Source organism: Arvicanthis niloticus, chromosome 9, assembly GCF_011762505.2.
Source record: "Arvicanthis niloticus isolate mArvNil1 chromosome 9, mArvNil1.pat.X, whole genome shotgun sequence".
In the NCBI taxonomy this organism is placed as follows: domain Eukaryota; kingdom Metazoa; phylum Chordata; class Mammalia; order Rodentia; family Muridae; genus Arvicanthis; species Arvicanthis niloticus.
Window position 1 is genome coordinate 73,687,685 of NC_047666.1, and position 23,685 is coordinate 73,711,369.

The window sequence follows — 23,685 nt, forward strand, 5'->3', positions numbered from 1 at the left end:
AACTCAGGACCTCTGGAAGAACAGTCAAGTGCTCTTAACCACTGAGCCATCTCTCCAGCCCCTTTGGAGATGTTTTGATAACCAAAACTTTTTCAGGTAACCGGTAGCAGAAATCTATCCCAAGAATATAAATTCAATCAAGAATATTAAAATAATCAGACTCAGACCAAATTGTGGAGAGCAATTGTTTATGCAGGAACGTACTTACAATGCCAACTAGATGTAATTGTTTCCTTTGTATGAAAATGATCAAATTCTTTCTTCTTAATTTTACTAGAACCACAAAGCAAATGGACAATTTAGTGTTTTGTAAGGATGTCTTAATCTGTCAGGATAACAGAACCAGACACACAGAATCTGAGTGGAAATCAGAAATCCATCTTCGAGAACCCTGAGAAAGCATTAGCCTTAGCAGGCCACAGCAGCATCCTTACTGCTCTACGATTTGCATGAGGTTCAGGGGCCAGGGAAAGTGTGCTCTTGCATAACACAGTATGCACATGACATAGGAAATGCATGCCAGCAGGCTTGGCAAGCTGAGTCAGGATCTTGAAATCAAGCACAAAGCAGAACTGGAGAAGGGAGTCTTTTAAACTCTAAAGCCTGTCTCCAGGACATACCTCCTCCAACAAAGCCAGACTTCCAAGCTTCCCCAAACAGCACCACCCACTGGGGAAAGCTGTCCAAGAATATGAGCCTTGGGAACTGTCTCACAAACCACCACATCACAGCTCTCAGTGTCCTCAGTAAACTGAGATGGGGAGACTTAGTCCCCTCTAAGCAAAGTGGAGACATCATGTACACCTCTCAATTTCTGGGAAGTCGATATAATCTTGAATTCTTCCTCTTTATCCCTTTAGATATTTCAAAGTTACCTTTTACATGTCTAATGAAATCCATTCTCATTCTGCATGAGAAATGCAGTTCCTGAGAACCAACACTACACACCTGTGTATGTTCTGCCCACAAGCTAGATAAACTATTTACACATTACCATGAACACAGAAGTATCTTGGTATGGAACATTTTATTTCTCCATGAAACACTCAAAGAGTTAGCTTGTGGGAAATAACTTTAATCCCAGAATTGTATATTTTCTTCCCACATATCCTGTTTTGAATTAGGAAATGATATTGTAATCCATTTCACTACAAGGAAAATATTACAAAATATTTACAGGAAAATATTAAAAGTAACTCAAACACAAAAGTCAGGATGAAATAAACTTTTCCTTTAGAATTCTCTACTCTAGTGCCCAGGGCACATGAGTCGAAACAAGTAACTAAGACCTCGCTGACAGAATTCCCAAAATGGAGAGGGGAAGAGAGGGAGGAGCTGGTGGTGTCACAGGGAACGGGGTAGCAGCAGTGCTTCACATCCGGGACTACTGTAAGGAAACACCTTGTGCGGGGATCCCAGCAGGCAAACATCAGGAGGCTCCTGGAACTGGACTTGGAAAACACCTGACAGTGGACGCTGATCTTCACTTTACGTTTAACAAGAGCCTCTTGTTCCACAAACCAGTCCTCTGAACAGAAGCCTGTCCTGGCAGGAGAGTCTGTCACAGCAGCCCTTCCATCTCTTTCATGAACGCTTCATAAACATCGTCCTTAGTTTGTACTGAGACAGGAACTGAAGGACCAGATCTCGGGGCTGCTTTGGCAACAGGCACAGCAGAGTCATCCTCTGACCTTCTTTGGGGAACAGCAGTAGCCCCCTTATTCTCGCGGCGCACCCTCAGTGCAGTGGGCACAAACCGTGTGACCTCTGCCTTGGGATTGGTGATCTGGGGCTTGGCACTGATGGTCGCTGTGGCTTTCTTCTCGATGGTGGCTGCACTGGCATCATCCGCCTTCGGTCGCTGAATGAGGCTGGGTGGGGCACTCAACACCCCTGGGTTGGGCAAGGGAGCTGGTGGGAAAAGGCCAGGTGGGGCAGGTCCAAGAGGAGGCACCAAGGGTGGGCGCATCATGCCAGGACGAGGAGGAGGGATACCTAAAAGAAGAGGCAGAGAGAATGAGTACAAGGATTAATGACATTTAACTGCCACTAAGGACGTTCAGACATAGGCTGAGACTGCTTTTTAGGCAAGTTATTTACAGGAATTAAACTGAACTCACACAACCTGCTACGTGTAAGGCAGGAATATATATACTCTGAAGTTACATTCACCTTTAGTCTGGATCACTGAACTCACAAAATTTTCTTCTTCCAAACAGTCCTAGTTGAAAAATGTAACACCAAGCTGACAATGCCTACTGGTGGCAGACACAATTTCCAATCTGGAAGTTTCTGGATGCTATCTTGGCTGTCTGTCAAGCGGTGGTCGATCCCTGAGTACTAGTTGGTTCCTACCACGTTCACACAGTGGACAGGGAATGACTTGTCCTGCTCATTAAGTGGAAACGGACAGAGACTATGATCGGTCTTTTCAGAGTTTACAAACTTCTGACAGCTGCAACACATATATATCCCACATCAGATTGTGGTTTCTTCAAAAGCCACTTAAGAATCAAATCTGTATCAAATCTGAACTGCTGATTACCTAAACTCAGTTATTCTACATACCACTAAGACAAAGAAAAAGCCTCAGCTGTTGTGTTTTAAAAAGCAATCTCCAGATACATTAGAACACTCAGTGTGCTGAACCAAAACCTGGCCATACCAAAAGCCCATTATGCAATCTGTAGGATTAACTTGGATAATGGGTATGCAAGTGGGAACCTGTGATTTAACTTGAAGACGGTAATTGTGTAGACTCATGGGGCACAACTGTTCTCAGCCAGAACCTTCTCACTGCTGATGTCTGACATGCTGAGTGGGAAGCAATGTAAGGCATGTAAGACTCATGAAGAGCACACTTCCATGCAGACCCACTGCACGACATTCTCAGAGACCATAGAGCACACGAGCCATGGCTAGCTTTTGTCACAGAAACTGAAACACCTTACCTGGAGGTGCAGGAGGAGGTAGCCTTGGTGGGGGTCCTCGAGGAGGGGGACCAGGGGGCAGACCTGGAGGTGGGCCTGGGGGAGGGCCAGGAGGTCGGCCTGGTGGGGGTCCTGGAGGTAAAAGTCGTGGTAAAGGCCCTCGGATTCCTGGCATTCCAGGTGGTCTCAGGAATGGAGGAGCTCCTGAAAGAAGAAAAACCAATGTCAGACAAAGAACTGTGGTATAAAAGCAACTCACATAGTCATTTTATGCAGAAGTGAGATTGCATTTAAATAAAAATGCATGGAAATAAAATTCATTCAACACATATTTGAGCTCTATAAAAAGGTTATCAGATTTGTTATAGATTGATCCATTTAGGTCCCACCTGTAATACGTGAGATGGTATTGAGCAACACCAATGCAGAACTGGGCTAGTCTGTCACAATACAGTACTAAACAAAGTACAGTTATGTGTAAGTGTTCAGCTTACAAAATCAGAAATAAAATACTCACAGAATGAAATAGTTTTAATTCCCCCTTTGAGAAGCCTCAACAGAAAACATCAGTACTGATGACACATGCTGTTCTGAGGAATAGCTTCAGTCTCCTTTGGCTAAAAAAAAAAAAATCACTTACTCCTCATTCTGGAGGTGCTTACCTGGAGGTGGCCCAGGGGGAAGGCCTGTGGGTGGTCCAGGAGGTCGTAAGGGTGGGGCAGGTGGTGGTCCAAGAGGCGGCGGTCCTGGCATGGGCGGTGCTTGTATCTGTGAAGCAGGAACGGCCTGAGGAGGAGCCTGCTGCTGTGAAGAGGCAGATGCGCCATCAGAGTGAGACTCCTCTTTATGCTGCTTCTGCGATTGCTTTTCTGCTTCAGAATCATCAGAGTCGTCGTCATCATCATCTTCTGAAAATTCCTCCACTTCACGTCCTTCCTCAGGGATTTCCTGACCTGAAAGAAAAAATTGTAAAATAGCTGACTGTTTTCTTTTTACAGCCTGGAGAACAGCAGTGGCCAAGAGTACACTGCAGCTGGGTGTGGTGGCACATGCCTTTAATCCAGCACTTGGGACACAGGAGCAAGACGATCTCTGACTTCACAGTCGGCGCAGTCTACATACTAAGTTCCAGGACAGCCAGGGTTACACAGATAGACCCTGTCTCCCAAAACCAAATAAATAAATAAATAAATAAATAAAAATAAGAAAACTTATTCTAAAAAACAACAATCCAACACTTCTTCCCGACTACTGAAATACACAACAACCAAGTAGTATTCTGTTCACAGTATATACTGTGCAGCAGTATAATGCCCAGGCTGTCAGAACAAGACAGACTTGGAATTAAATGGCACTCGGGGCTGCAAGGTGGCTTGCTAGTGAGCCTGACGACCAGAGCTCCATTCCTGGGACCCGTTTGTAGCCACAGAAAACCTGACTCCCACAAGTCGTCCTCCATATACCAGCTCAAGAACAGATGCTGCACAGCCTCCCCCAGAACTAGCCCTGTCACCAGCTCACTAGCACTGGAGCTCTGGCACCCTACCAAATGGCTCCTCCATACCTTAGGTTTCAGAGACTACAGAGTCATGGTTTATTTCGGAGCTGCTGACTATAAATGGAAGACTACATGCTAAGCAAGCAGCACAAGGAAAGCCAGAGATTTACTCCTCTGTGCTTCTGACCTGCCATTCGCAGCATCATGGCTTGCAGAGGAGTCAGCTCCTTCATGTTCTTCTTCTTCTTCCTTGATTTCCCAGGCATATCGGCAAATCTGACGCTCAGACCTACACAGCCAAGGAAGGAAAACAGAAAAGCATCATCAAAAGTTGTAAAAATGGTCACTACAGAGTAGAAGCTGTAAGCGCTATGAATGACTATAACCCATTACACGACAGAAGACAAACGTAGAGAGATATAGTAAAGGTAATCAATGCTGTGCTATTGGTTGCATATAAAATATATATTAACTTAAAACTTAATGTTCAGAAAATGTTAGGATACTTAAGAAACATATAAGCTGAATTAGATAATTCAATTTTAAGCCCTAAACGTAAAAGCTGAAATAGTAAAGATGTGTCTTAAAGCAACAATTTTCTTTAATAATTCAGTAAAACAGTAAGTCACAGAGAAGATGAAAGCTGAGCAACTCGTGAAACCAGCATACCCTATTAACCAGCATAACATATAAGATAACTGAGTCCAACAGTGCTGGGTAAGGACAACCCATAATAAGCATGCAGGGCATACCAAGAGGACCCGATGGTTTACACCAGAAAATTAGTAAACTAATTATGACATAAGGCCCCATAAAAGGTGAGAAAATCTTAGTAATACCCCAACAGGTGCTTGAAGATGATGGTAGTCCCCAACACCACTTCACCCAAGCTGAATCCCCAATATGTCCACAGTGGACTGAGGAGACCAACTGTGACAGCCACATATACACTCTAGCATGCATGCACACACAGGTGTGCGCACACACACTAAGTGTAATAAACCACATTAACAAAAGCCAGGGCTTTCTGCATTGGGCTTAGCAGCGTGAATCTATACCCCGGCACATTAATGGGCACGCACCTGACTTCTTCTCCTCAGCGTTGTCGCGCTCACTGTCATCGCGGTGCCCAAACTCATCCCCGTCACTCTCTGCATCTGATCTGTCAGTGTCACTGTCCTCAGTACTGTCATCATGCTTATCCTGATCCATGTCTTCAGGATAGCCGTCGTCCTCACTGGTGCTGGACATGTCATCATCATGACCCCGCTGAGCTGATGACAGAACGAGCACAAGAATCACATGGCATGGTTGGCCCTCCAGTCTCCTATTTTAGTTCAACATAACTTGTAGAAAGTAATTCTGTACGCAAGGCCAGCTATCATGTATTATGATGATATTTGTATTGGGTAATAGTTTTAAATACTTTTTGTTTTCTTGTAAGAAGGGCAAGCACATTGTATTAGAAACAATTGTGTAAAGTCTCACACACAATCAGTGACTCTTGTCAGTGCTGACAAAACTGAGAAGACCTCTTCCTGTCTTTCAGAAGTTGCAGCTACATCTCTATCTAAGCAAGGGACTTTCATCAAGCAGATCTGATGAAATATCCATGGAGATACACAGCAGAAAGTGCATGGTATCCTCACGTATTTCCTATGTTCTCCGTGTGGTGAACATGTTAAAAACAGCCAACATGGAAGCAGTACTGCGAAGTGCACTCAAGGAACCCTGCGGCCCTTCATACCAAGCTCCGGACTGTACAGCATGTCTTCATCTCGCCTCCGAGGGGGAAGGTCGAGAGCAAAGCCCACTTTACGGCCATACATCTGCAGAACTTGAGGAGGAGGTGGGCCAGGGGGAGGGCCAGGTGGCTTTCTGCCAGGGGGCAAACGGGGAACACCATGTCCCAGGAGAGGAAGGATAGACACTGCCCGAGTTGGAGGCCTGTGAAGGAAAGGACAGCGGTACTAAGTAGTGAGAATGTTGAATTCTCTGTAGAAAGCATTTTCCAGGCTCTCAGGTGTGTCCAATCACAGCCAGAGCGCCTCGTGCCTCTGCTGGACTGATAGTGGCCTTCAGTCCACCCTGCCGTTATGTCAGGCTTCCTTACCCATATGCTGAGGTTTTCTTCAGGATGGAGGGTGGCTGGGCACCAGGAAGAGGAATGTCCTGGATCAAGATGTTGGAAGGAGCATGTGGCATGTCTGGCAAAGGGATGCTCTCTACTTCCACATGCTGAGCGTTCTGAAACATACAGAAACCCAGTTGTACGGCACTGATCCAAACTCAACTTCTAGAACTTAAGTCTTCTGAATTTGTTTTCCAACTAACACTAAGACCATAAAAAATGGCTGAAAGCCTCACGCCAACACTTCCAAATTGAAAGAATATTATTTTTTTCTTAAAGAACCCAAGTACAGCTCATCTGATCTTCCATAATCCCTATCAACTGCTGATTCTTTTTTAATATGATTTAATATGGTTTAATATTATGATTAATATTATTATTATTAATTATTATGATTAATATTATGATTAATATATGATTTAATAATATGGTTGCAGTTTTGAAGAAATCCAACTGTTCAAAGTAGGAGCAGTCTACTCCTTGGGACAGTAATACATTTCAATATATAACAAACAATATATATCCTCTAAAACTCACCCACCTTTCTTGAATTCTGTTTTGTGTGGTTGGAAACACACCATCTATTTTACAAACACCATTTCATTTGGGTTTCTGATTTTATGGTAATGAAAAATTTACAACAAACTACAAAAGCTCTCAGAAGTGGACAGACCCCACTCCTTTTCATCAACTCCTGACACTTTACGAGGCAGTCAGTATGAACAGGTCAGTTTCTGCCTGTTCTGGAAGTGGGTCCCCATGGAGCAGTAACAGTGAAAGAAACAACATTGGTTTAAGCCTCATCCATGTTCTGGAACAGACAGGTTCTAATCCTAGGCAAGGATTAAGGGTCTGCACCAAGGATTAAGGGTCTGCACCAAGGATTAAGGGTCTGCACCAAGGATTAAGGGTCTGCACCAAGGATTAAGGGTATGCACCAAGGATTAAGGGTATGCACCTAGGATTAAGAGTCTGCACCAAGGATTAAGGGTCTGCACCAAGGATTAAGGGTATGCACCTAGGATTAAGGGTATGTACCTAGGATTAAGGGTCTGCACCAAGGATTAAGGGTATGCACCTAGGATTAAGGGTCTGCACCAAGGATTAAGGGTCTGCACCTAGGATTAAGGGTATGCACCTAGGATTAAGAGTATGCACCTAGGATTAAGGGTCTGCACCAAGGTTTAAGGGTCTGCACCAAGGTTTAAGGGTATGCACCTAGGATTAAGGGTATTCACCAAGGATTAAGGGTATGCACCTAGGATTAAGGGTATGCACCTAGGATTAAGGGTCTGCACCAAGGATTAAGGGTATGCACCTAGGATTAAGGGTATGCACCAAGGATTAAGGGTCTGCACCTAGGATTAAGGGTCTGCACCAAGAATTAAGGGTATGCACCAAGGATTAAGGGTCTGCACCAAGGATTAAGGGTCTGCACCTAGGATTAAGGGTATGCATCAAGGATTAAGGGTATGCACCAAGGATTAAGGGTAGGCACCAAGGATTAAGAGTCTGCACCTAGGCAAGGATTAAGGGTATGCTCACACTCTTACTAATTTTTACCATGCATTGTTTCTACTATCAACAGATTATTCTAAAGAAAACAAAACTCTTGAGTAGATTTGCTTGTGAGAGTCTATGGATTTGATTATCTGTGGTCCTGCTAAGGACGCCTGGGCGTCTTTTACTGTTACAATTTCTGTAAGTACAAAGGACTGAATTTGCTAAAGCATAAGGTGCACACTTAATTTTAGAAACTACTGGAAAGAAGAGCAACCTGTAACATAGTCAGGTCTCTCTCAAGAACAGCTTACCTTGACAGCATCAAAGTACTGGCTCAGTTGAGCTCTCTTCTGTTCATATTCGACTTCGAGCTTTCTCAATTCTTTGTAAATATCTGGGTTTTCTTTTTCATAAAGTCGTAGAATTCGTTCAAAGGTTTCCCGCAGTTTTTTTCGCTTGTCTTTCAGTACTTTCTCATTCAACTGTGGCTGTTGCACTGGGTTAAACTCTACGAGAAAAGCAGATTTTAGAGTTGTAAATAAATATAGTCACATCAATAAAAACCTCTTTCCTGACTAGATCCAGAACCTACCATTTCATTTCTGAGCCCTAAGGGGGTATTCTCCCAGTTCTGCCCAGATTCTTCCCAGAAGCAATACACAGGCTAGTACTGTAGCACCGTAGCTGCAGCCAAGACCTCTCTGGAACTGTCAATAAAGGGCCACTTGCCCACAATCATGCTGATAGGCTATAGCCTTGTCTCCAGCTACCAATAACTGCACACACTTCTTCCATTTTCACCCCAAGCTGTTCACTAGCACTGTGCTAGAGAGCACAACACACAGACACTTATCTGGAAATTTCTAGTTTTCTCCCGGAAGACAGCTTTTTTTAGGGGTGTCTCAATTATGAAAGCTAGAATATACCTTTCTTTTTTAATTAGTTTGAATGAAAACTAGGCCCCTGGTGATTTAGGGTTCTTTCTTCTTCTTCTTTTTTTTTTTTTTTGAAGCACAATTAAATGATTCCCCAACTAACCTAATGACTTAGTCAAATCTAGCCAATATTATTACTGAATCATTCCTAGTAAACTAGAATTCTCGAGTGTACATCTTTTCTTATTCCACTAACATAAATGTGAAGTGAAAAGACCATTAAATCTGAAAAATTATAAAGTGAGCTAGCCAGACAAGATCTTTGTTATCTAAGTAATTAACTCCAACTAAATGACAGTGTCCCTCTTCTAGAATATGGGATTTCCAGCTTGCAACAGATCTATCACCTATGTCTTTATTTCCATAGCATTAAAACAAAATGTGGCACCCAATGGCAGCTAAACAGGCTGTTGCGATTTCCTAGGGCTGTGTTACCTGCCTTTGTGTACAACAGACCAAGACAGCCTTTGTTAAGTCTGGCCGTTTCCTCCACTCTTACCCATTTCATCCAATTTCTCCATGTCCCGGATAATCTGTTTGGGATCTTTCATCTTCAAAACTGCAGCTCGGACCATCATGCGCTGTTTTTTGTTCTTAGAAAATGAGAGAGAGAGAGGAAGACTACTGAGAAAGAAGCTGGGCGCTTGGGACAGCTTACCTTCACTTCGCCTAAGTCTAAGAAGAAAGTCAAATTTCTCCTTTGTTTCTAATCACATGTTTAAACCTCCAGAAATAGCTATGAGAATAATTCTTCTCAATAATGTTTAAACTTTAGTCAAAATGATGCGCTTTAAGTATTTTTTTCTACCCAGCTATACTGCTAGCAACTGCAACTACTTAACAGAAAAACTTGTTTAAACGGGGGTGGGGGGGGGGACAGTTAAATAAAAAAATGTTAGACAGGAAAAATTTTGAAAGATTAAGGCTAAGCAATAAAACCAGAGCAAACCGACAGAGATTATAAAAAGTCCCTCAAAGCATCACAGGTGATACCAAATGTTCACTGCTTTGAGCACTCTGCCAAAACTTAATCTTTAACCACACACACAAAGGTATCCAGCAACACAATTATCGGCATTCACTCAATAGCTTTTAACAAAGCAGTTACATTTTGATAAGTAGTAAAATAATTAGTTTCTCAAGACAGGGTCTGACCTAGCCCAGGCTAGCCTTCAACATACTTTTGTCCCTGGTCTCTTTATCCCAAGTGCTAGGCTTACAGGCATGAACTACCACACTCAGCTTAAGAATTATTTTCAAATGTCATTCTAAAAACAACTTTACTCCTCAAGTGTGTGGTGTGAATGCATGGGCATGTGCTTATGGGTTCTTGAGGAGATCAGAGGAGGGTGTTAGATTCCTGGGAGATGGACTAACAGATGGTTGTGAAGTCACCCAACATGGATGCTGGGCAGAGAACTCAGCCTCTCTGAAGAGTATAATGAGCTGCTAACGCCTGAGCCATCATCCCAGCCCCCAAAGCATTTTTAACTTATGAGGAAAGAGAATCAAACAGACAATGTCATACATGCCACCATAAATCACATCTCCAGAGTCATGTCAGTTTTAAACATAGTCAATTTTCTGGTTTTCATCAGAAGTATAGTATAAAGCATCTTTCCTGGCATATAATTTGAAATTTCACAAATCTCAAAACAATACACAGAATCCTTCTAAATTCATACCTTTTTCAATTCTCTTTTCCGGGCTTCCTTTCCTAAGGAGAGAGGAAGAAATAATATAACTCAAATTTCCATTATTAACATTACTACAAGCTACCACAGTTCCTTCTTCTGAGGCTCCCCCAGGGAGCACATAGATAGTAACGGCTTTGACCCATTAGGAAACTGTAGTGCTTCTAATCCTCTCAACCCAAAATGCCAAGATGTGTTGTTTATAGAAAAATAACTGATCTACAAGGAGGAAAAGAGATTCTCAAATTGCACACTTAAAAACTCATTTGTTTAAAAATTCTAACACAAAAAGAAAGACAACTTTATCCTGCAAGCCAATCAAGTTTGAGAGAAGAAACACATTAAGTAACTTTCATTCTCAACATTCTAACCAGGAATTCATTTTAATTATAAGAATTCTACATGACTTCACACATCCCACTCTACCGATGCCAGTTTTAACTCTTGTACTTCTTCACTCCACACTGATGGTACTTACGGGCTTGGTCTGTGGGGTTCATAAACTTCCCACTCTTGGTGGAGGATGTCGATCTTCGTCCCATGTTGACAATTTATATGATTTACTTCTTCATTAAAAAAAAAAAAAAACTGGAAAAAAAAAGATATAAAAAACTCAGTTTTTCTGTATGTGCAAAATGTCTTCCTTTTAAGAATTTGCATCAATTTCTGGAAAGAAATATCCCTTTGGATCTCTACTTGTAAGAACATGCTCTTTAATTCTGAATGAAGCATCCAAGAAATATGTCTTTACCTTTCTTGAGCACCAAAAAGGCTAATATCTCTACTAGTCAAGGCAGTGAGAGTATCATTAAATACTCAAAAGTTTAACACTTTCCTATGGATTATAAAGTGCTGTTAATTGAATAAAGAAATCAACTAGCACTTACAATGCCATCACTTGGAATATAGACTGAGCCATATGAGACAATCTCAAAACAAACCAAAACCAATTTAGAAAATGTTCTAACAACGCAATGTGAACCCTTGAGGACATCCTCCCTTTACCTATAAGGTGAAATGAAACAGGAGTGGGGATGATGGATCTACGTGCAAAGACAAATACATGCTCTTTACTTTTCCCCTTAGATGTGTACTGTTCATTCAACACCCGGATGGCAAAAAGCAATCCATTCAATCATATTTATCTTGATTTAATACCAAGTCAAATGACTTGACTCTCAAGCAAATGCAAGCAAAAAATGAAGTATTAGAACTCCCTAAAACTTGATGTTAAGATTATATATACATATACATATATATATATATATATATATATATATATATATATCATGACTCCTGATTTATATATTTTAAGGGTATATTTTAAAGGTAGTAGTCACTGTAGACAAATATTTTCCACCTCTGTTTTCATTAGCATCACTTCTTTTCCATTTCAAATGAATGAAACTTTCAAAATTTAGCCTTCCCAATAATAAAAAAGGAACAAATGTCTCCCGTTCAAAGTGTGTGACATTTGCCTACAGGCTACCCGTCTTGTGGCTCCCTTTGAGCATTAAATGAATCTACTTTCTGTCTAGGTTGGGAAAGGGAAGATCCCGAGGTAAATTGAAGACTCTACAGCTGTAATTCCCTTGGCTCCTTGGTTGAGACTTTGTAAGTTGTTTGAGTTAATGCTTCTTTCATCAAGCGTTCAACTGCCCGGCTCCCTGCTACTTCCCAGATATTTCAGAACTGATACGTGTTGATTGTTTCATTATAAATGTTTATCAGGAAGCAGAAGGGGCAGGGCTTTGGGAGGAAGGGAAGAGAAGGGTACTGATTATAGACTATTAGAAAAAGCCACGCATACAACATTTTCTATTTTTGATCGTATCTTTAGTGTTTCCCTTTTAAAACCAGCCTCAGGCTCACGTTTTGACGCCACCCCACCACACACACAACTAAAAACAAATCAGTCAAGGAAAATTTTTACAAGATCACTATGCCGTCGTCAACAAAAGTTGGGAGAGTCGAGGTCAAAAGACCACGGAAACGCAAACAGCACAAGTGCAACCCGACCGGACCAGGTCCACTGAAGGAGGCCTCAACCGCAACTGCCGAAACCATAGCGACGGTTGATACTGACTCGAGCGGCCAGACGTCAACCCACGGCCACCGGCCGACGCACTCAGGAGGTGGATCTGACTCAGCGGGCGGGATCGGCCGAGGACCCATCGGACGCAGCGCCCGCCAGCCCCGGAGCCCTCAAACCCGTAGCTCCCGCCACCCCGGTCCAGCGGAGGAAGAGCGCGGCCTCTGGGGCCTTGTGTTTCAGAGAAGGCTTAGCAAGTCCCGGGGAAGGTCGTGGGAAGCGGAGCGCCTAGTCCGCACGCACTCACACGACTGCGAGGCTCCCGGGACGTGGAGAGCGAATAGCGGGCGGTCCCCGTGTATTTCCTGCGAAGGGGCCTTCACCTCTGCCTCTCGGTCAACCACCCAGGCACCGCCATCTTGAAACCTCGCGCCCCTCCGCCAGCTCCCGTCACTTCCGGTACCCGCGGCCCGTGCTCTCACCGCGTTGCCAAGTACTGGGACCATAGAGAGAATACAACAACTTTAGAGCCAGAGTTATTTCCGCTCTAATTTAATATCCGATTGGATAACTAGAACCCAAGAGACCCGCCTCATTCCGGAGCATTTTAGATTGACACTGATATAATCCAATAAGAATAAAGAGTAAGGAAGCTGCGGTTTGATTGGTCAATTGCTCTCCGAAGTCTGACGCATTTCCGGCAGCTTCTTCTCTCAAGACACCAGGTAGCGGTATGCGTATAGTTCTGTGTCGTCCATTGATTCTGTGTTAGTTGTCGTTTGTAAATGGATGCTGAATGCCTCCATAGAAAACAAGTTACCAGATAACACTGGGCACCGAGTCTAAAATGCTCAGCAAACATCAGCCCTCTAAACACACAGCATGTGATGAACTGAACAAATAGTGCCTGGGGTAGACTCACAAATTGATCATCTGCATGAAAACGTGTATTTTAAGAGAGAAACAGGGTACATTTGTAGGCTTTCCAGAGAAGTTAGTACATAACGCTTCAAATGATCTTTTCATCAACCCAAACTCCTTTATGATGTCATTGCACACTCTGATTTATCTGAAGTCTTCCTTTCAGGGTTCTCTAGAGTCATGAACTTATGGATAGTCTCTATATGGTAAGGTAATTTGTTTTGATGACTTACACTCTGTAGTCCAGTACCCCAACAATGGTCAGCTGTAAATGGGAAGTCCAAGGATCTAGTAGTCGGTCAGTCCCACAAGGCTAATAGATGCCAACTGATGTGCTGGCAAGTAAATGTAAGCAGGTGAAGAAGAGCGAAACTTCCTTCTTCCAATGTCCTTATACAGGGAAGGTGTGGTCCAGGTGTGTACCTCCACGCCTGGATTTGGACCTTGAACTCACAGATCTTGCCTTAGTCTCCTGGGATTCATAGCCACTATGCCTCAGGATCTCTATGCTAAGACCCAGGTCAGAAACTAGTGTCAAGATCTGGGTCACGGGTGAGCCTTCCAATTCTGGATTGTAGTTCATTCCAGATATAGTCAAGTTTACAACCAGGAATAGCCATTATACTTGCCTTCTACATCCTCATTCCTTAAGACTCCTCTCCAACCCTTCCCCTCAAAGGTAAGCATTTCAAATGAAATCTTCATAAAGCTCACAATTGGTTATTTTTTAAACTTAGTCTGCACATCCTTTACAGAAAAAGGTTCTTAGGGAATCAGGTATTTTGACATCAGGTATTTTGAAAGTATTGATGGAGGTCTGCCTATATTAGTTTTTAGAATATTGTAGATAGACACTAATGTTATAACTAGTTAATAATTAATAGTACATTTATAATTTATGTTAGAACTAAGTATGTCCCCTAACAATGTAACTTCAGTACTGTACTAAGCCTAGCTTTGACTTAGTGGGAAAAAATAAGAATTAGGTAAATAGCCTGGGCTGGCCTCATCTTCCCATCCTTCTGCCTCATTGTTTAGATTAATGGAATTACAGTCATAAGCCATGATGCCTAGGTGTGTCATTAATTCTTGTTTTGATTACTTTTTGAGTGTCGGCAATAGCAAGATCTATTGGTTCATAACATAAAAACCAGGTAATAAATTTTGAAGGTGACACAAATTGTGATATTTTGAAACTAATTTGCAAAACCATGATAACATAGAAATTAATACATTTGAAAAATTATATGGCTAGTTACAATTCTTCATCTGTTTGTAAGAGGTGGGGTTTTTTTGGTTTTTTTTTGTGGGTGTGCTTAAAAAACAAACCAGCTAGTCAAGCTGGAGAGATGGCTCAGTGGTTAAGAGCACTGACTGCTCTTCTAGAGGTCCTCAGTTCAATTTTCAGCAACCACATGGTGGCTCATAACCATCTGTAATGGGCACCAATGCTTTCTTCTGATGTGTCTGAAGACAGTGACAGTGTACCCACATACATGAAATAAATAAATAACTCTAAAAAAACAAAACAGCTATAACAAAAGCTTTCTCAACATGGTTACAGTATAATGAGTTTTGAAGTGGACCCTAAAAATGGCTCAATGAGAACGGGTAAATGAAGGGTTTAGAAAACAAATGCTGTCTCTACAGAAATTAAGTTTGATCAATAGGCCTCCATAGCTTCTGTTTCTGATTCCAGGTGGCAATTAACATAGGTCTGCTAATGCTTTCTGGGGCAAAGGGAGCTGCCTCTTTCTGATAGTAATGAAAATAGAATTATTTCCTCTGAAAATTACTAAAAAGGGGGGGGGTGTTTTTCCTCACTATAATGTATTTTATGCAGGGATCGATACAGTTTATTTCTTGTTGTTGTTTTTAAATGGTCCACAATGTTCAACTACTGAAATGATAACTGACAGACAGGTAGTCCATATTAATTGCATCACAGAAACAAGTTTTATTATCTCATCCTTTTCCAAATCCACCCAGGTACACTTTGTAATAAGCAGAAGGTCACAAATGTATTGCTTCCTTTCATTGTTGAAGAAAAAGTTGTTGGTGTTATTTTGCCCTCATTTCCAGTTTGCAGACAATTGTATTTAATCTGATGGTAAAATAATAGAAGTATGTCTATTTTATTTGAAGGCAACATGTGCATGTCTATTCTGATGTTATTAAGTATAACTTATTAGACATGAGTGATGTTTGAAACAGGTAATGGGAATGGTCTCTCCATTTATCAGGAATGTTTGAGGACATTGCCTGGGAACAAGGAAGCAATGGTCTGTGCCTGCTGGTCTCTGATGCCTTTACACCTCAGTGGTTCTGACAACAGGGTAAGAAAACTGGAGAGAGCTTTATCCCCTGATGGTCCAGTAGAGCTGGTTTGGGCACTCCCTGCTGACCCAAGACCCAAGCATTCCAAATTGTTTATGGTTATCCACATTGTTGGAGACATGGAGAATTAACCTAAAGAGATAAGCATGGTGCCAGAGAGGGAAGCACAGACTATCCCAGTGTAGACACCTGACTGGTCATCTGAACTGGTGCTTCACTGCAGTGGTGACCTCAGTGATGGCATGGTGGTACTTCTCTGAGGCAGCCTGGAAGTCCTCCAGATGTTTCTCATAACTTTTGATGGCTGCCTGAAGCTGTGTTCTCTCCACTGCTCCCAAGATGGCTTGAATGATCATATCTATCCCGAGGCTGAGCACTGCAACACCAATGCCTCCAAGGAGAGACGTCCCGATGTGAGCTAGCACAGAGACCAGCTTGTTAATAATGCCAGTTGTGACACTTGAGCCCACCAGTTTAACGGCCACTGCACTGGCTGCAGATGTAGCTTCTCCCAGGATGACAGAAATGACCTTTTGCACGATGGCAATCTTCTCTGTCTCCCTTTCCTTAATATCCTGAAGCTTCCTATAAAGGGTTGGCTCCAGTTTGTCTTTCAGTGCCTCGTCAACCTTTTGCAGTTCCTTTTGGATTTTTGTCACAGCTTGGATAATTATGTCACAGTTTTCTTTGATGGTTCCATTGCTTTTCATTTCAATGAAGGCCAGCCTGCAACCCAAGTGGGTATTCAGAACCCCTGTGAGCTTGTTGGTGACCTGGAAGCTGTCAGACAAGCAGTCCAGCAACTGCTGGTGAAGGCGGCTCACTTCCTGTCGCCTCCTTGGGTTTTGTGGGTAGAGGAAGTCACTCTGGGCCATAGTTCAGTAAGTCTCTGAAAAATCAAACAGGAAGTCAGCTCAGAGTACCTGTATGACTCTAACCAGGCAGCCATCAAAGTGGCCATAGCTAAAGACTGCCTCAGAGGTCTCAGCAGGTTTGATTTGTGTAAGAGAGGATCTCATGTAGCCCAAGGTAGGTGTGAATTCCTGATCCTTCAGCATCTAATTCCCATGAGCTGTGATGACAGGCCTGCATCCCTCTGCTGGGTTTTTCCCATGGGTCAAACTCAGAGCTTCTTGAGTGCCAGAAAAGCATCCACAAACACTCAGCCCTTCAGAGGCTAGCTCTGGACCACCATTACTTATTTTCCCAATCCCTAGCCACCACTCTGTGTTTATCAGATTATTCCCAAGAATTTTGAGTTAAATCAATAGTCTAAAGATCTCTGGTGTCTCAGTAACACTGATATGAATTTAGTGCTTATGGATTTGATAATTTAGGATATTCACACCAGGGCTGGCAGGAGGCCTAGTTGGTAACTAGGTTTGTGCTTGCTTCACAAACCTGAAAAGCCTAGTTTGCTCCCTGGGACCCACATGAAAAAGGGAAAGAAATGACTCTAGCAGGTGTCCTCTGACCTCTACAGGCATACCATGACATTCAGTAACCCTCCCACAACCACCTCATCCCTCCCTGATGAATAATTTTACAATTAAATACTGAAGGTAGATATTAGTGCCATTATATACTTCTATGGGCAAAATTGTTTTTAAAACCTAAGGACTATCCCAAAAGGACACCCCTGTAATAGTAACATCTTTAAAAAAGAATTCCTCATGAGCCAGACATGGTGGCATATGCCTTTGATCCTGGCACTCTGGAGGAAGAGGCAAGCAGATCTCTATGACTTCAAGGCCAGCCTGCACTGCATAGCAAGTTACAGACTAGCCAAGACAACACAATGAGATCCTGCTTCAAAAACCAAAAAACATCCTCAGAACAAGAGTATAAATTCACGACTGTAGATGGAAATGTGGTTTGAGGAGACAGTGGACACCATCGAGTACAGGGCGGCTCTGATCACATCTGGGACTCTTGACACATTGAAACATTTAGTATAGTCTGTGTTGCATGTGGACATTTCTTTTGTTTGACAGAGGGTGTCACTGTAGCCCAGGCTGACATGAACTCACTAGGTAGCCCAGTACAGCCTCAACCTCATAGTGATTCTCCTGCCTCAGCTTCCTCAGTGCTGGTAACAGCAACCACACTCTGTCCACAGCCATTATTAAGAAAAGCTACAGTGTGTGTCAGAAAGAAGGTAATGGTGGCCGGGTGGTGGTGCTGCATGCCTTTAATCCCAGCACTGGGGAGGCAGAAACAGGCAGATCTTTATGAGTTTGAGGCCAGCCTGGTCTACAGAGCTAGTTCCAGGACAGTCAGGGCTACACAGAGAAACCCTGTTTTGAAAACAAAATGAAGAAGAGAAGGCAATGTCATCTCACAGAGGCTCTAGGAAATAGCATAAGCATTCTGTAGATGATACAGCTAACTGGGAGGGAACTCCTTGGTCGTGTATTTGGGGCTGACAGCACCTTCTGTTTAGAGGCAACAACCATATTTTTCTGTGTTTGTTTTCCTGAAACACTGAGCACAGGAATAACACCAAGTTACTTAATGTGCATACCATGAATATGTTTTCTGTGTGACTGGCCTTTGGTCATCTCTGTTGAACCCCACAATGGTTAGTTTTTGTTGGGAGCCAACTTCCAGCAGAAAGCAGCTATCGTCTTTGCAGCCATCTGGAGCCATATACCCTGACAAGTGACTTGTTTTTCCACAGCTTACAACAGGTGAGCACATGCTGATAAACATGTTGTTTTTCCTACATATCTTGTTTTGTTGTTAGTGCCCCCAGCTGCAAGGCACATGTGGTAAAGAGTCTTCAGCTGTGTTCCCCTGCTTGTGCTTATAAATACCCAGGATTTCCTTTCAATAATCGAGCCTAGATGCTTGACCACACACCATGTCTTGTCTCCATTCTTCGAGTCTCTTACCCCTCCATATCTACTCTCTCTCTTGCTAGACCTTGTTGTCTGATCCCCTTTGAGCAAGTGTGGGGCAGTGCGGTCAGCAACAAGTTTTATAATTATTTTATTCTTAGGTGTATGCTTGCTTTTTCTGCATGTATGTATCTCTGTGAATCACGTATGTGCTCTCTAACTCTAGAAGACATTGGATCTCCTAGAACTGGGCTTACAGAGAGTTGTGAGCCTCCATGTGGGTGCTGGGAATGGAACTTAAGTACTCTGAAAAAGCAGGCAGGGCTCTTAACCTCTCTCTCTCTCTCTCTCTCTCTCTCTCTCTCTCTCTCTCACACACACACACACACACACATCATTTTTCTTTTGTCTGTGTGGTAAGCCTGTCTTTCTGTTTGTGTCTTACAAGGCATGTAACTGGCTTGACCAACCGGTCTTCTATTCTTGTTTCTCCTTCTGTCCTCTGTTTAAAGAACAGGTTATCTTGTGCTCAGTGCATCAGAGTGAGTTTAGAAGAACGCAATGTTCTCTGCCCTAGCACTGAAGCTAGAGCCAGTTAACGTCTTGGAACTACTCTTGTTTGTAGTTTGTAGTTTGTGTTCAACACAATTTGCAGGAGCGCCTTTCTATGATTCTGTGACACACAAAGAAGAAACAATGACCTGCCCCTCTCTTGGCATTTCTGATCAGTTAGCAAGTTAACACATTGTTAACAATGATGTCAAACTGCAAAACACTTGGATATAGGAGATTTTACTTGTGCAAATTCAAATTTTAAACAATTTACATATTTTTTTTACTATATACTGATACTGCCACTAGGTGGAGACACCTGGTCACCCAGGAAGGTTCTCAACTTGTGGGCCTTTGAATTGATACCTTTAAATATCTACTTGATGGTTAAGAAGAGGCTCAGCAGTGCCTGGAGAACCAGCAGTTGGTTATGTGTGGTGTTGCCATTCTGATTTCAACAACTTGCTTCTGAATCCCAATCTGACCACTCCACTCAGTGGAATGGGAGCCATGCAATTAGCCAGTCCTCTCAAAGCTCACGGATCGTTCTAATGACACAGTAGGACCATGAGATGCTTCTGGGCTTATACCTACTGCCACTTCAGTACATTTTGACAGTCGCCTCCCTGGAGACTGTTGAAGATTGTGGCATTACCAGCAGCCTCAGGTTAAGTTAACACACGTTTGATTAAATAATATGGGTGCCTTATTTAAGCTTTTATAGAGTTAGAAATCATACACCAGTGCTTTTTGTCAGTGAAAGAGTTCTGTTTGGGCCATTGCTCTCTGGTTCTGCAGCATCTGTGCAGTTCCCACAGTTATTCAGGTTTGCAGAGCCTGCAGCAGCCTGTTGGTGGGTTGCTACCCAGCAGGTGGAGCTCATGGTTTCTGGGAGTCCCATCTCATTCCAGCCTTGTTGAAGTGATTGTGCTGTGCTTGCTTGGTCTACATGTGGGCTCTAGTATGTAACAGTGTGTTTGATGTGAGTGTTTGCTTGTTAAAGCAGGAGTTTTGAGACCAAGAGTAGTCTTGCATGATTAATGATTAACTTCGGTCCTAGAATTTGAGATTCGAAGGAAGGAAGACCAGAAATGCAAGGTCAGCCTCAACTACACAGTAAGTTCAAGGCCAACCTGGGTTACCTGAGGCTCTGTCTCAAGAGAAAGAAAAAAGAAAGAAGATGAGAAATATAAAAGAAAGTAACGGATGATTACTTCTAAAAGTTATGATTAATTTCATGCTAGTGTGTAGGTGATTTAGTTTTTCCTGTGACAGAACGAGAGTCTATGATAAAAGATAGTGATGTCAGCAATTATTATTATTATTAGTAGTAGTAGTAGCAGCAGCAGCAGCAGCAGCAATACTGCCCTCCCTGGATGGCACAGAACTCTTGTTGTAAACCAGGCTGGCCTCAAACTCACAGAAATATTGTCTCTTCATCTCAAGCTCTGTCACACCTGGTCTTGTTTATCCTGCTTTAAATTGTTTATTTAAATTAATATAGGGTTAGTATTTCAAGTCATGGACTTCCTTTTGGCCTTCTGTACATATATGTCATTTTGCTTCGTTCTTTCCTGTTTTCTTGCTGTCCTACCTCTTCTTGCTGTCACTTTTCAAATACAACCTCCCAGGGACATTAGAAAACACAGTGCATCCTCTGCCCAGAGCTACAGGAATTTAAAGAGAGAAAGTAGGATGGAGCGGACTGCAGGAAACTTCTCGTAGAACGTGACATGTGATACGTGTGTTGGCAGATGCTCACATTATAATGTTGAGACCTTAAAAAGTGCAACCGATAAAGTATCTTACATATAACACCATCACACTATTGTATAAACCTTTAAACAGCAGAAGAAAGACATCTGCAATCCTGTTGTTTTGGGTGTTTTTATTTCTAAAATGTATCTATGTGCATGAAAATCTTTACAAAGATGTGAAAACAAGAAAATTGTAGCAATAATGAGATTCTTCTTATTTTAAGTCATTTACTTTCCTGTACTTCTAATTTTATAAGCAGTATATTCATTACATAAGTATTCTAAATGTCATGATTCAATAAACCTCAAATTGTGTTACATCTGTAACGTTTATATTCATAGCTTATTTTTCCCTACATCGTCTGCATTCTTTTGTGGAATAAATAGGTAGAAAGACAGTGGAATAGGAGCTGTTTGACTTGAAAGAAAAGCACAGCTGTGGGGTCAGGTGTCTCTGTCCCCAGCACAGCTGTGGGGTCAGGTGTCTCTGTCCCCAGCACAGCTATGGGAGTCAGGTGTCTCTATCCACCCTGTGACTTCTGGAATCAAACTCAGGATGTCAGGCTTAGCCCACACGTTTACTCCCTGAGCCATCTTGCTGACCCTATATTTTTTATTGTCTTGGACACATATTTAAATTGCATTTCAAAGCTTTTTGGCTGATACCCACAGTCAATTTTTATGCCATGATGCTGGTCTCTCTCTGCTATGGTCTTGTTGTACTTGGGGAACATAGGATACATCTCAGACAGGGTTGTTTTTTGAAGAATAGAACCTGCATGCATTTAAGATGAAATGATAAGGCCCTGGGATTTCTCTCAGTAAAGTGGAAGACATAGTAGAGCTGAGTCATGTAAGAGTAAGATGGCCTTGTTCTGATCATCTGTAAAGCTGGGGTGAAGCACGGTACAGGGAAGTTCATTATGTCAGGGCTTTATGGAAGGGTAGAGTGAGGCTTTTCCATAGAAAGTGCGTGCTGTGTTACATATATGCACACACAGGCATGCGCACACACAGGCACACACACACACACAGAGCAGAGGTGCTGTTGTTGCTACTAGTGTTCTCTCAGCTCATGAATTGCTGTCTCCCTCCTTGTGTGCACTTGTGAGTGAACACAGCAAACACACAAGGTCAGAAGCTATGCAGAAGGAAAGACTAGCAGCTGTCTAGCCCTGAGCTTCACTTAATTCAAATCAAAGCCATAGTGTTCAGTTTTTAGTTATTCCTGATGCAATGGCACAGTTTCTGATACAAATTCCTCTAAATTTCCTCTAATATTTTGAGCAGAATGATCTCATAATTCTGAGCAGAATGAATCCTGTAAAGGTTATCCATTAGCACTTATCACAGGATTTCATTGTGCACTTGAGACATTTCTGAGGGAAACACTGTGTTTCCCCCTCAAAGGCTGCTTAGAGGCACAGAGTGTATCAAAGGATGAACAACTTCATGGAGTACAGGCAAGGGCTGTGCATTGGCTCAAGTAAGAGTCACCTTCATCTTTCAAGACAGTTTATGAGTCGTGACGCAGAAGACACAGATCATCCTCCAGACAAGGACTACACTTTCACAGAGTACCATGGAGTCCTTCTCCAGCCTTCCTAAAATTCATGTCTTCATTGCCTCTCTCCCTCACTGATCTAGTCTTACATATGTCAATAAAATCCTTCCTTCCCTGGTGTCTTCAAGGAGGGAATCTCCAAAGCATGCCCTGAGAGCCCCTCAACCAAAGCTGGCACAGTATATAGCCACTCATAACTGATGTTATTCTGAAGGCCATAAGTCTTGTCCCTCAGGGTATTCTAATCTCTAGTGTAGGAGACTCCCCATCACTTACCTTGTTGTGTTTCCCAAGTTTGTGTCCCCTGCGTTGCTTAGGAGTATTGTTGAAGGGTTTTCCCTGTGGGCTCTTCTGGAAGCTTCTGGTGGAATGTGATGAGCCACAGGATTTGCTGGTGTCTGCTGGGTCCCTCTGCCCATCTGGTTTATAGCCACTTCTGCCTGGCTTAGTTTTCAGAATATTTCTGTTTCCTATAATACAATCTGCTGATGTTACAAGCAGTGTTAACTTGAGCAATTATAAAACTGGTAAAATGTTTTTGTATTTTCTATTCTTTACTGAGTCAGTATTAAAATGCCATAGGACCGCCCAAATCCAGTTCAGTATCAGTGATGACTCTGTTTGGAGCTCTGAGGGTCCATTTTTTCAACCCTTCCAGATACATTTTCTCCAGCTTCTGCTGCATTTGGGCCTTTATCTGCTGGTGACTTTGTTTAGGATCTCAGGAAATACAAAACCAGATATAGCCAAAATGTAAACAGAGCCCCCCCCCCAACCCCAGGCCAGGATTTCTGCTCTGTATCACTTACTATCTTCTTAACAGGTGAACTGGTCCGGAGGACTCTGCCTGTCCTCCCTCCTCTCCCACCCTTACACTTTCCCTTGTTCCCTTTTGAAATCATACTTCTTTCTCCTCAACTGTAATTGTTCCACACACACACACACACACACACACACACACACACACACACTCTGTACCTACACCTCAGTA

At 42.6% G+C, this 23,685-nt stretch overlaps 2 protein-coding genes across 3 annotated transcripts; both read right to left on the reverse strand.

Moving 5' to 3' along the window:
- Positions 1-1,008: 1,008 nt before the first annotated feature.
- Wbp11 (WW domain binding protein 11) lies at positions 1,009-13,183 on the reverse strand. Of its 2 annotated transcripts, none has more exons than XM_076940698.1 (12): positions 13,107-13,183; positions 11,170-11,279; positions 10,683-10,714; positions 9,497-9,590; positions 8,374-8,570; positions 6,542-6,675; positions 6,176-6,375; positions 5,511-5,702; positions 4,616-4,717; positions 3,593-3,883; positions 2,952-3,134; positions 1,009-1,995 (listed from the first exon to the last, which is right to left on the reverse strand). In XM_076940698.1, the coding sequence occupies exons 2-12, from the start codon at positions 11,231-11,233 to the stop codon at positions 1,562-1,564; spliced, it is 1,923 nt and encodes a 640-aa protein (XP_076796813.1). In that variant the 5' UTR covers positions 11,234-11,279; positions 13,107-13,183; the 3' UTR covers positions 1,009-1,561. The 2 variants fall into 2 exon arrangements, with proteins under 2 accessions (XP_076796813.1, XP_034367429.1); XM_034511538.2 differs by having other exon boundaries at positions 13,031-13,161.
- A 2,394-nt stretch (positions 13,184-15,577) lies between these two features.
- Positions 15,578-16,856, reverse strand: Smco3 (single-pass membrane protein with coiled-coil domains 3). Its single transcript, XM_034511539.2, has one exon. The coding sequence runs from the start codon at positions 16,854-16,856 to the stop codon at positions 16,179-16,181; it is 678 nt and encodes a 225-aa protein (XP_034367430.1). The 3' UTR covers positions 15,578-16,178.
- Positions 16,857-23,685: the final 6,829 nt, after the last annotated feature.

Bases quoted from the DNA above. Each gene is read 5' to 3' on its own strand.
- Wbp11 (XM_076940698.1), bottom strand. From the start codon at position 11,233: ATGGGACGAAGATCGACATCCTCCACCAAGAGTGGGAAGTTTATGAAC. The intron at 6,676-8,373 runs GTAAGCTGTTCT...TGTATGTTTCAG, and splicing joins AGTACTTTGATGCTGTCAAG to AACGCTCAGCATGTGGAAGT. The intron at 3,135-3,592 runs GTAAGCACCTCC...TTCTTCTTTCAG, and splicing joins TCCCCCTGGGCCACCTCCAG to GAGCTCCTCCATTCCTGAGA.
- Smco3 (XM_034511539.2), bottom strand. From the start codon at position 16,856: ATGGCCCAGAGTGACTTCCTCTACCCACAAAACCCAAGGAGGCGACAG.